At 34.5% G+C, this 12,092-nt stretch overlaps 2 protein-coding genes across 6 annotated transcripts; one reads left to right on the forward strand and one right to left on the reverse strand.

Moving 5' to 3' along the window:
* The first annotated feature begins 415 nt into the window (after positions 1 to 415).
* Positions 416 to 2,853, forward strand: LOC110719394. Of its 2 annotated transcripts, XM_021898324.1 has the most exons (6): positions 416 to 811; positions 1,348 to 1,486; positions 1,579 to 1,707; positions 1,779 to 1,869; positions 2,272 to 2,345; positions 2,505 to 2,853. In XM_021898324.1, exons 1-6 carry the CDS (start codon positions 747 to 749, stop codon positions 2,526 to 2,528), a joined length of 522 nt encoding a protein of 173 aa, XP_021754016.1. In that variant the 5' UTR covers positions 416 to 746; the 3' UTR covers positions 2,529 to 2,853. The 2 variants fall into 2 exon arrangements, with proteins under 2 accessions (XP_021754016.1, XP_021754015.1); XM_021898323.1 differs by having other exon boundaries at positions 2,272 to 2,853.
* A 96-nt stretch (positions 2,854 to 2,949) lies between these two features.
* LOC110719392 (probable sodium/metabolite cotransporter BASS6, chloroplastic) lies at positions 2,950 to 11,833 on the reverse strand. Of its 4 annotated transcripts, XM_021898319.1 has the most exons (9): positions 11,067 to 11,832; positions 10,937 to 10,975; positions 10,772 to 10,845; positions 8,327 to 8,454; positions 5,569 to 5,762; positions 5,229 to 5,481; positions 4,880 to 5,133; positions 4,335 to 4,417; positions 2,950 to 3,367 (listed from the first exon to the last, which is right to left on the reverse strand). In XM_021898319.1, exons 1-9 carry the CDS (start codon positions 11,224 to 11,226, stop codon positions 3,305 to 3,307), a joined length of 1,248 nt encoding a protein of 415 aa, XP_021754011.1. In that variant the 5' UTR covers positions 11,227 to 11,832; the 3' UTR covers positions 2,950 to 3,304. The 4 variants fall into 4 exon arrangements, with proteins under 4 accessions (XP_021754011.1, XP_021754012.1, XP_021754013.1 ...); XM_021898320.1 differs by lacking the exon at positions 10,937 to 10,975 and having other exon boundaries at positions 11,067 to 11,833; XM_021898321.1 differs by lacking the exon at positions 5,569 to 5,762 and having other exon boundaries at positions 8,379 to 8,454; positions 11,067 to 11,833.
* Positions 11,834 to 12,092: the final 259 nt, after the last annotated feature.

A 12,092-nucleotide genomic window follows, 5' to 3' on the forward strand; every position in this document is an offset into this window, starting at 1 on the left:
AACCTCAATTTCAGTAAACAAACCTCCAACAATAATTCCCTAAATTCAATCAGCTGAAAAACCCTAATTTTTTTTGTTCCCTAAATTACAACAAAATCATTCAATTACAGCCTCAATTGGTAGTTGAATCACTAATCAACAACCTATGAACCACAATCAGACATAGATTTCACTCAATTCATCATTAATTAACACAATTAAATGGAAAATTAAAATTAAAAAACCAACCTTTTTTCGCCTATAACCTACTTCGCAATTGCTACCAACCTCTTCCAAATCCCTTCGCAATTTAACAATAAATTAGAACACTAAATTTTAAAGAATGCCTTTGAACAATTTTAATCAATTAATCTCAAGATTTTTCGCAAAATCAGATTGTGGACAATCGAAAAAAGGCGTTATTTAAAAGGAGGGAAGTAACAAACTAGCCGTTGCTAAGGGCCCCACTAATGGAAAAGTTACCAGAAGTTGGACGGAGGTACCAAAACCTATAATTTTAAAATTTGATGGTTATGAAAGTAAATAAAATTTTAAAAGGATATCAAAAGTCAACGAGTTCCATTTTTGAAGTATAAAAGTCAAAATTTTCTTTTTTTTTTTCTTTTTCTTTAAACACTAAAAACAAGAAATCAAAAATCCATTATACTCTACTATTCCTTGTTATACTCTACTCCTAAATTTCCTTCTACCAAAAACCGCAATTGACTCTTCTAAGAGCATTTGAGGAAGAAACACAGGTTAAATTGATGTCGATTCTCAACATTCTTGGTATCTTTCTCTTCTTTTCCTCAACTTTCACCTATGGAAACGGGTCAGTCTTCTTTCTGTAATTCAATTTTCATCGTTTTTTAGTTTCCAACTATAAAAATTCCATCTTGCTACATTCAAATGATTTTAAATTGTATTTAGTAATAGCATTATTACTTTTCCTTCTAATCCTAATTATTGTTAATTCTTTTTTCAAATACATTGATTCATTTTCTCCAAATTCAATCATTCATCCGCTTGTAAATTTATCTTAATCTACTGTTGCTAGAATGAATACATACTGTAAATTATTCGCCCAAAACATTAAATTTGTAATCTTGTTTAATTTCATGCATTGTTGCCTATTGAGAAGCTTCTATCATTAATCAAGGATAGTTACCCCATAACTTGTTTCAATTTGGGTTTTTTTTTAAAGTCAATAATTTTCACCCTAGAATAGTGTAATGGTGTATTTCTGGACTATCCATTGTAATTTTAGTGCAAGCTAATTTTGATATGATTCTGATTATGTTTTTTTTTTTTAGTTTATACTTTTGGGTGAATTTGATGTCTGAGATATAAAACAATGTTATGACACAGAGTTGATCAAAAGGAGTTGACTGTTGGGAAGGAGTTGTTTAAGGAAAGTTTACCATTTCAGATGGGATCGCGCTATTATTTGCTTCAAGGGTTAAAACCTGATACTTGGTATGAAGTGAAGATCTCATATCCAGCTACTGTATGTAATTTATAACATGATTTGAACTTGTGTAATTAACCGTGGGATATCGTTGATTATGAGTTTATTGATGGGCGTTGTTTGTGTTACAGACACCGGCTATATTTTCATTACAGTTGAAGAGAGGTGTTTCTGATGTTGGAATGAACAGGCTAAGGAAATTGCTCAACACTGAAAAACTGATTTTCAAGGCGGAGGACCTTGATGAGATCAATCGTCAGGTTTGAGTACGTTCATTGTTTATCGATGGTCATCTCATGGTTTACTATTTTTGATTGTGGGTTATGGACAGGGCGGATTGTATGTTCTGATAACTGTGGAGCCTGAGGGATTTGTAGCAATACCTGGTGTTCAGGAAAGGGAGAACATCTTGTTCAATATAGGTATGCTGCTTTCTTGTCTTTGATTCGGAAAGAATAGTTCATTGTCATGTACTGAATCATGCTTAGATATTTGTTTAGGATGCTTAGAGCTTATGTACATCCATTTATAAGCAGCTATTATGTATTCATGCCAATTGGAATGAGCTATTTTGTTCACTTTATTAATGATAAGAGATTGTTCACCTTATTAATGATTGACTTGATGCTTCAGTTACTGTGAAACAATGAACTGACACTTATTGCTCTTATGCTTTGCATTGAACATGTTTCTTGTGCTACCTGTCTTCTATTTTCATCCTTATCAAACAATTCCTGTTCTTAGTTCTTCACTTATTCCTGCTTTATATGTGCCCGATACATGAACTTGCACCCATTACTCATCCTGTCTCCTAACTATGACAGTTTGTGATGAGCTGATGTTGGGCATCCCCCATAAAGCTTGGCTGGTTGCAACATTCGCATTGCTATGTGTAGTGGTGGGTTTTTCTTTGCCTCGATTTCTTCCACCTTTTCTTCTGCCAAGGGATAAAGATCTCAAAAGAACTGGGCAGTTGGTCACAGAAAAGGACTCCTAGCCCTACCTTAACTTCTACTCCGTAGCTGATAAAGAACAAATGAATGCTTTGGATTGACAGAAGCAGGAAACTAGGCAATTGTAATGGCAGTCCACATGGAGCTGAGAAAGGATGTTCAGATCACAAAGGTGGGCTAAATTGTTCAAATCGGAAACGAAGCTACGGATTATTTACTCGCCGCCTCGCCAGGAGGTTTTTCTCGTTTAGCTTCTTTCCACAAGATGTTACCTTTGCTGTTAAACCATTTCTAGTTCACAGAATCACAGTTGATGGTGATAAGATCGGTTAAATTTCAAAACCATAATTTATTGTCGCTGTTGAAATGATGCACCCTCTAACTTCCTTTCACTGTTACATTATTTTGTTCATCTGAAAATGATTAGCGAAGCAGTTCTGTTCTCTTATTAAACTACAGCAGACAGAAACTTGTCAGAAACTTCAATATCTGTGTCAGAAACTTGTCTAAATCGACTGCACTACCAATCCCAAGGACAGACAAGAAACATTTGTACAAACTTTCAGACATTTCAGACATTTATATACCAATCTTCTTACCATTCTGGCTGCTAGGCCATTGCCTAAACCTACACACTATCAGGTGTATAAACAGTAACACCAACATTTCAGACATTTTGCTATTTAAACCTACTTTAGCGACCACAATCCGATCATCATACCATGGTTACTAATGCCTAATGTTAGATACAAAACTACAGAAGCACTGCTACACCGGCTCTCCCTGAACTCATAGGTCCAGCATGGGCTTCGTCTACATCATAAAACTTGTATACTTATTCCAGATGTTGATACAAACACACCAGTTCTTTAATAACTTGTGATCGCACTTGTTCTTGAAACTATCATTTCTTTTTCTTAGCCCACAACATAACAAGAGAGAACCCCATCAAAGACATCATAACAGTCTGCAAAACAAAAGGACTGTGAGCATGTGTGAGACTAAATCAATTGATGCTTATGAATATATCGAAGTTTATGCATCTCAAGCATTATAATAGTATATGAGCAATTATTTGCTTTTTTAATCAACTATAGAACTTGAGAAATGAAATACTATGCACAAAAGAGCTGGATGCCTTCCTACATCTAGCACTGCAATCTAAACATAGTAGCCTTTACTCTAAAGGACACCTTGTTTCTAAGACAATTTTTGTCTCTTGCTCTTCTATTCTGATTGTTAAAGTTATAGTTGCATCCTAGTAAACTTTTTCCAGAATTCTGTTAAGATAAACCATGTAGAATCTAGAGTCCACTAGAATCCCGCTACACCATATTTAATCAGGCCAGGCCCATATGGGAAGAAATCTTTACAGATGCCACTTGGTACTACTGGTAAGTAATGAAAACATAATACACAACGTCTGGCAGAATTGAGCTGGAGACTTTCCATTAAAATAGCTTTCTTTTGCAGCTCTAGCATAGATAAGTAATCATGACTATATCTGCTTATAATGATATTATCCATATAATTTACTCCTCATTGTGATCTTGGGGAGCATTCAGTGGACAATTGGAGGCTCAACGAGGCATTTCTCGTTAAGAGCCTTGTATGTCAGGTGAACAGAACAATGACGCAAACTATATTTCAGAATGGATCGTAAGTTTTTAGACTAAATCTATGGAAATAAGCTGCTCTACGGAGTCCTTTCATGCCAGCTTTGTTGTACAACTAAGCTTCATATTCAGACAGTTGTGTTGGCTCTGTTAATATGCTATCGAAGGTTATACAGAAACCTTAATAAAAGTTTCTCTTTCACACATAATATAGGAGGATATAATAGCTGAATCACTATTTTTTTATTTAAACAATTGAGAAATCCACCAAAATATAAAATCCCATTTTCATTGCTAGAGCAAAAACTTGGGACTTACAGATATAGCAGGAGGAACTCCCACAACAGGATCCTCAAAAAACCGATTAGCAAGTGCCAGACCAAGAAGACTGCTTTGCATGCCTATATGGTAAAATTAAGTTAGCTTGATTAAAAGTTTAAACACATATAATGGCCATGTTTGGTAAATGGCTTTTTGGTTAGATTTTAGCTTTTGGCTTTTTTATGTGGTCAAACAGCCAAAAAAAAGTGTTTGGTAATTGGCTTTTCATTCAGCAAAAAAGCTGGCTTTTAAGCCAAAATGAAAAAGCTGCTATGAGTAGCTTTTTTGTTGGCTTTTGGCCTGTTGGCCCACAAATTATCTACTAAACAGCCAACATCCACCAACTAAATTTACCAAACGCTTTTATAAACAGCCAGCTTAAACAACAATTTCGAAAGCCATTATAAATAGCCAAACATTCCAGCTGGTCAAACAAGCCAATTGAACCACAACCAACAGCCATTTGCCAAACAAGGTCAATATGTATTACATATAAAAAGAAAAGATAAAGAAGAAATCAGCAGTGGAAGAAAGTACAATACCTGTCTCATAGGAAAGTGTTCTTTGGAGAGCTTTCGCATCAGGTGCGTTATGAAATACCAAACCAGACATCACATAACCAGCAACAAATGCAGACAGGTGAAACATAGTTACTAGTAGAAGGATGGTCAATCCAAAAGGGGACATAACAGCATTTATATTGATAGCGAGGGGTGCACCAACACAAAGAGATGTTACAAAAACTGATAGCGGAGGCAGAAAGGGCCGTATTGCCTTGCAGACCTTAGGAAACAACCTGTACTAATGTAAAAGAACTAATCACCAACAATAGCATTACAAAGGGTGTGGAAGACGGATGGAAGAATAACAAAGAAAGAAGTCAGGTTTCACCTATTCAGAAGCAAGCCAGTTGCAATAGGTGCTACTACAATCTGCATAATACTAGTCATCATTCCTTTAACGTCGACAGGTAATCTCTTTCCAATGAGAAGCAGTGATAGAAGGGGTGTCACAAATGTTGCAGAGGCTGTAGACAATGATGTCATAACAATGCTTAAAGGGGCCATTTGAGGGTCAGTTAAGAAAGTTGCATAATTTGAGAGTTGGGCCCCGCTGACACAAGATGTCAACATGATCCCAGCACCTGTAGGTACCAGTTGAAACATTAGTTACTATAACATGATACAAAGTATGATAGTATACATTGAGAAACAAGCTGGAAGACTATTACCAACAGGAGTTGGTAGACCAAAAACTGTTACTGCAATAGTGCCAAATATAAATCCAAGCAGAGGCTTGACAACAAATTGCCCAATATAGCCAGCAAAAATGGCAGCAGGTCTTTTAAATGCTTCAAGGAAATCTTTCTCACTTGAATTTAGACCCACTGCAAACATCAAAAATCCTAGTGCTGGTGCATAGTACCTATAATAATGTAATAAACACCATGAAGCAGTAAATAGGTCAATAGGTGGGTGAGATCATAATTTAAAATTTCTGCACATCGAGTTTTCAGAATAAATCAGCTGACTGATTGTCTTTACTCTTTAGTGTACCAAGCAGAGAAACTTATCTAGATTGGTTTAGTGTTCCAGGTAGAGAAATTTGCATCTAGTGAAATCATTATCAGACTAGACTGTATTTAGCGTTCCAGGCAGAGAAATTTTTTATCTAGTGAGCTCATCATCTGACTAAACTATATGTAGCAGTTTCAGGCAAAGAATATTAACAGCAAAAAATTTCAGTTCTAACCATTGAGAATTACTGAGCTCACAGTCAAGACAACTTGTATTGAGGGAAACCTTAGAGAGTCATGGCCTAAAGCCATTTTGGAGTTGTGAGCTAAACTCACTCTTTTAGAGTAATAGCCTTAAGCTATTAACTTATCCTTTGTAACCCTTCCACCATTATCAATCAATCTTGAAGCTTTCATCTTTATTACTTGCATTATTAAATCAGAAAATAAATTGTAATAGACTAACCTAAGGAGGGGTAGTATGAGTATTCTAGTAATAGTAGGTTAGAGTCAGCTTTAGTGTTTAGTATATATAGAGAGAGAGTAGAAAGAAGAAGGGAAGCAGAAACTTGTAGAGGGAAACCTAAGAGAGTCATGGCCTAAAGCCATTTTGGAGAGTTGTGAGCTAAACTCACTCTCTTAGAGTAATAGCCTTAAGCTATTAACTTATCCTTTGTAACCCTTCCACCATTATCAATCAATCTTGAAGCTTTCATCTTTATTACTTGCATTATTAAATCAGAAAATAATAAGCCAGAAAATTAGTTCATTACACAACTCCAGGACTGTATGTAATGTTCCCAACCTGCTACCTTATGGGAACACTTTTCCTACTTAATGATTACTTGCATTTTATTGCCATGCATGCTAAACTAAAGTTATACAAATACTCCATAGCGGTAAGCTGTTCCATATAATCATTGGACCGAGACATGGGCCCAGTCTCTCATTTTAATTTCCAATATAATGGAAAATTTTGAAAATCAGTGAGATTGTATAAACTTGTTGGTTATTGTTATTTTAAGGAGGAAAAAAAAAGAGGATTTCATTCTAGCACATTTATGGGAGCACCCAACAAATAAACCACAAAATCTAAAACTAACTTCAGCAACATAAGATCACATATCAATATCAGAAGCAAAGATTTTCTTGTAAAGCACCAAGTAGAAAACAGTGGAAGGAAGGTTACCCTATTGCAACCAATAATATTCAAATATTAGATAATTTAGGGTTTATTATCTCAATTATATCAGCAGCAGAGGACTTCTACACTTGGGAAGAGGAATATTTATTGAAAGGTGAATCACAGAAAACCATAAAAAATTTTGAGGACTTTAACTGCCAAGGGTTTAGAAGACTTGACCAAATAGATTGGCACAGCAGAATTAGAAACTGAAAAGATGGATAAGTGTTGAGAATATAAAACATGGTTAAATAATGGTCGATTGACTAACCTATATAGTGTCAAGGATTATGAATCAACAAACCGTTTGGTTCAAGATGCCTTGCTCTGAAAGGTTTCAGTAGCAACTAGCAAGTGAATAAATTTGCAACTTAAGGAGACCTGTTATGCCTGTGGTCATTGGGCAATTTGACGGTAAATTTGAAGCCAATATTGAAGCTATTTGATTTCTTATGTCAAGTTTGGAGCAAGTAAGCTAGATACACAAAAGGAGAAGAGGCTACAAGGTGAATAATACTAATAAGGATAGCACGTGTTACATGTGCTAAGAAGGATACTTAACCTATCATGACAAAAGCTTGTCTTTAAAGAAAAGAAACAAAGAAGTAGTGAGCAGAACTCTAAGTCTTCAAGATGGAATATGGATGATTTATACTAGAATTCAGTATGGGCTTAAATAATCCCTAGTTCCCAACCCTATATTGTGATGAATGTGATCCAAGGGTAAAGGATGGATTATACTAGAATGTAGTTCAAGTCTTAAGCCTTCAGAATTGTCAACCTTGCATCTTATACTTTAAGAATAACTTAACTGGTCTACCTGAGTCAATTAGGTATGTGATCCAATTAAATAAACAGGTTGAAAAGTCCCAAAACTTACATATTTTGCATTTTATTTGAATTGTATAATGTCAAATCATGAATTCACATGTTTTATGGGCACATCTTTTTTTGTCAAGAAAATTTACTCTGGCAAACAATTTGGTTTTACTACAGGTAGAATATGAAGAACAAGTGATATCTCATTTCATATGTGTCTAAACTCTTAACTAGAAAAACAGGGTGTGGTATCCCTATGAATGTGTTCAAGAGAGAAAATGGGAAGGCTGTCTATCAGACTCACAAAAAACAGGAGTTATCTAATATGTAGTAGAATCTTGCATTCAAAAGGTAACAGAAACAGATAAAGATACAAAATTAGACAAACAAACAAATTTAGACACATGGCTATTAAACACAGCACATACTTTTCTTCTCCAAATAAAAATTTGAAACAGGACAAACAACCACCTGTTGGTAAACCAAGTAAAAGAAGGAGGATAAGCAAGAGCAAGCAGCGTACTTGCAAGCACAACATGAGGCAAAAAAGAATTTGCTTTGCTCAAGATATTGGAAATGTCTTCTGTCTTCTCAACCTCCTAAAACAAAAGAGAAATAGCAACAAATCAGCCACCTAATCACCTTTCTAAACACATCAGAATTCACATTGATAAATCCAAATCTCTAGAAGCAGTGTGATTTGGTCAAGATATCCACATGCTAGTTCAGTCATTCATTATGTGGATATCAATACGATCATCTGGCAATTCTATGAAAGGCGAAATCATTAATATACAGAATGGCAGTATGAGGTCAGAATTGGTCCCTTAAAAAAAAAACCTGCGCTTATAGTGTTATCTACAATGTTGTACTCCATAACAGATTCCTAATTCTTACGAGTAACGTAACCCAAGATTGAACGGCGTATACCTTAATCAAAGTTTACGTTCTTTCCGGTTATCTTCTGCTTCAACCATTTAACAAAAAAGTCCAATTCTTTCCCTTAACCCTAACCAATAGCCCCACAACAAACTATTCTATAGTATTGACATTGGCAAATAATACTACTACTCCCCTAGAATTATAAGTATGAAACAAGAAACTAAAAGGCTCAAGCCATATCAAATTGGATGACCGATGTCAAAAAAAAAAGGAAAAATTGGCCGCAACAACACCAACTATGACGAAGGTGCGCGTAGCAGCACAACCTTTCGAGGGTGCACTCAACATCACAAACAATGCACTTGGGTGACATTGGCAAAACTTAGATTTCTTCAAAAAGTGGAATCTTAAATATTTTTAATGCTTTTTTATTCATATACTTCCTCCGTTTCTTTTTAGTTGACACGTTTCTTTAGTCACGTTTGCCAATGAATAACTTCAACCATTTATATCTCTTATTATCGATAATAAAAATTTATGAAAATTTGATATTTTGAAAATATATATCTTGAGGAATCTAACAAGATCCCACATAACTATATTTTTCATTATGCATAAACCACAAAACACGGTCAAAGGGGAGTGTGTGAATAGTGCTAAAGTCAAAACGTATCAACTAAAAAAAACGGAGGAAGTATATTTTTGTTTAATTCCATTCTCCATCTCACGTAACTAAGTAGTCTTCTCTTCCATTTATTGTTTTACTTTAAACATTGTTCAATTTCCATCATTAAAATGAATTATTTCAAAAAGTTTTCGCCATTATTTTCTAACGTTTGGTTCTTCAATTACTTTTTTTTACATCTCATGTGATTGATGACTTAGTTTCCTCTTCCATTATAATTAATTTTTTTTCCCTTTAAATTATTCTCTCTCAACCTCCACAATTAAAGTGTTGTACATTAAAAAACCAGAAAATCAATTTGGCATATCCTAAAATCCAATTCTAAAATTGTTGTTTGAATTAAGTATTTTGAATCATTTTGTGGGGCTTAGTGTTCAAAAGTTACTTATGTATCCTGAAATCTGGTATAATAAAGGTTTTCGAATGATTTTAATTTATTTATCAATTTAGTATTTGACTAAGTGGAGAGAGAAAGGAAACTAAGTCAATTATGTGAGATCGATATTAGAAAAAAGTAATTGAAGAAGCGAACGAAGGAAAATAATAGCACAATTTCTTTTGAAGGAATCCGCTTAAATGGTGAAGGCTAAGAAATGCTTAAATGAAAAAAAATAGAAGGGAAGGCTAATTTAGTCACGCATGATGGAAAATCATGTAAGTTTAAAAAATGTTTAAACAATTATAAAATAACGAAGATTCCACTTTTTTCCATGGAACCTTAGTTCATTAGTGTCATTTATGCTAATATATACACCCAATTACATAGTTTTTGCTGTCGACCGCGCCCTTAGAAGGTTGTGATGCTACACGCACCTTTATCATAGTTGATATTGTTGCGGCCAATTTTTCAAAAAAAAAAAAAATCTTTGAAACACTGTTGAATAAATTTTAAAAAGCACCCTTTTCTTTGAAAAATTTATACTGTAATTTAAAATTCTATAAGAAAACCAAAGCTCACGCCAACAGCGCATTCGTTCACAACCCAGAAACCAAAGGATATGCAATATGTGTACATTACACAACCAAAGTCAGAAGCAACATAAATCTAGATAACATTATTCCTTCTACAATTAATCCCAATATTATTATATATCCATAAAAATTATTATTTTCCACACAATTAATCCCAATATTATTATATATCCATACAAATTATATAATAATATTGGGATTAATTGTGTGGAAAATAATAATTCCACACAATCAAAACAATAAACTTAACAAAAATTCCACACAATCAACAAACTTAACAAAAATTCCACACAATCTTAAAAATTCAACTAATGATTAATAAACTAATTAATTGAGCAAACGATTATAATTAAAATAATCAAAAAGAAAACACAAACCTCAGGAACAACATTGAATTCTGATTCAAAATCTTTTGGTACACATTTAACCACCACGTTACAAGAACTCCCACCTGCCCAAAAAAACCCAATTAATTATTACATTATAATTCAAAATTTTCAAAATGAAATTACAAGTATAAGTAAGAGAGAGAATGCAATTACATATCATAATCTTGGGGATTAGGGTAAGAGAATTTGAACCTACAAAATCAATATCAATACAAACTACATGATTACACTTTTTTTTGTTGAAAATATAAAATTCAAAGTCGAAAAATTAATGGGGTTTGACCTGAAAGAGAAATACTGCATTTAGAAGGGAAGAGAGAAAGAGAATAGGAAGATTGAGAGGATGAACGAGGGCATGAGAAAGAAAAGGATGAGCAACGATGGCATTGAATTTGAAGGTGGCGAAGATGGAGGAGTTGTAGATTATTATTTGCTGTGCTCATTTTTTTTTTTTCTTTTTTTTTTTTTGAATTTTGAAGGAATAAGAAGCTTCTCTTTCTGTTTTCTATACCACTGCTTTCTTTAACTTTTGGGATGATCTGCGATTTTGACTGGTGTTTGAAATTTGAAAAAGGTTGCTGCTGTCTTTGTTATACAGAGTACGAGTACTAGGGTGGCAGGGTTAGAGGTGGGCATGGGCTGTGCCGGCCCATGGGCACAGCATGGTGGTGGCACGGCCCGGTACGAGCCCGCTATAGGCACGGCACGGTGGCCCAACAGTGGGCCGTGGGCCGCGCCGTGAACAAAATTTTCAAAAATCGACACACGGCACGGCACGGTGCAGATAAGGTCATTTGGCCCGCGAGCACGGCATGCGGCCCGTCAGGCACGGCCCCAACACGGCACGCGGCCCGCCAGGCACGGCCCGGCTCGTGCATAACGGCCATAAACGGCTACTTTCTTCCAACGGCTACTTTCAGCTTCCTAATTCCTATAAATACTTTACTTCTTCCTCCATTTTTTTCCACAATCCATCAACTCATCTATTCTCAAATATCTTATTCTTTAATTCCTACTCTCTTATAATCTTTACTTCTCAAAAAAAAAAAAAAACAAAAATCATATAATCTTTAATTCTCTAATTCTCTCAATTATAAAAATTTAAAAATATATATATGTATATATAAGTTTGGGAAATTAATTAGCGGAAAGCAATTGAAGCGTCGTTGTGAGATCTAACTCAACGCTATTTTATTTTGTTGTTGTTTTTATTATTATTATTATTATTATTATTATTATTATTATTATTATTATTATTATTATTATAACAAAAACCTACAAAGTCAATTGATTTACAAGAAATTAGTGG

This window comes from Chenopodium quinoa, unplaced genomic scaffold (genome assembly GCF_001683475.1).
Source record: "Chenopodium quinoa cultivar QQ74 unplaced genomic scaffold, ASM168347v1, whole genome shotgun sequence".
Taxonomy (NCBI): domain Eukaryota; kingdom Viridiplantae; phylum Streptophyta; class Magnoliopsida; order Caryophyllales; family Amaranthaceae; genus Chenopodium; species Chenopodium quinoa.

What these genes read in the sequence shown, in the direction of transcription:
- LOC110719394 (XM_021898323.1), top strand. Translation starts at nt 747, where the DNA reads ATGTCGATTCTCAACATTCTTGGTATCTTTCTCTTCTTTTCCTCAACT. An exon ending in ACTTTCACCTATGGAAACGG is followed by an intron (nt 812 to 1,347) that starts GTCAGTCTTCTT and finishes GTTATGACACAG; the next exon opens with AGTTGATCAAAAGGAGTTGA. An exon ending in AGATCTCATATCCAGCTACT is followed by an intron (nt 1,487 to 1,578) that starts GTATGTAATTTA and finishes TTTGTGTTACAG; the next exon opens with ACACCGGCTATATTTTCATT.
- LOC110719392 (XM_021898319.1), bottom strand. Translation starts at nt 11,226, where the DNA reads ATGAGCACAGCAAATAATAATCTACAACTCCTCCATCTTCGCCACCTT. An exon ending in ATGCAGTATTTCTCTTTCAG is followed by an intron (nt 10,976 to 11,066) that starts GTCAAACCCCAT and finishes TTGATTTTGTAG; the next exon opens with GTTCAAATTCTCTTACCCTA. An exon ending in TGGTCTACCAACTCCTGTTG is followed by an intron (nt 5,482 to 5,568) that starts GTAATAGTCTTC and finishes TGGTACCTACAG; the next exon opens with GTGCTGGGATCATGTTGACA.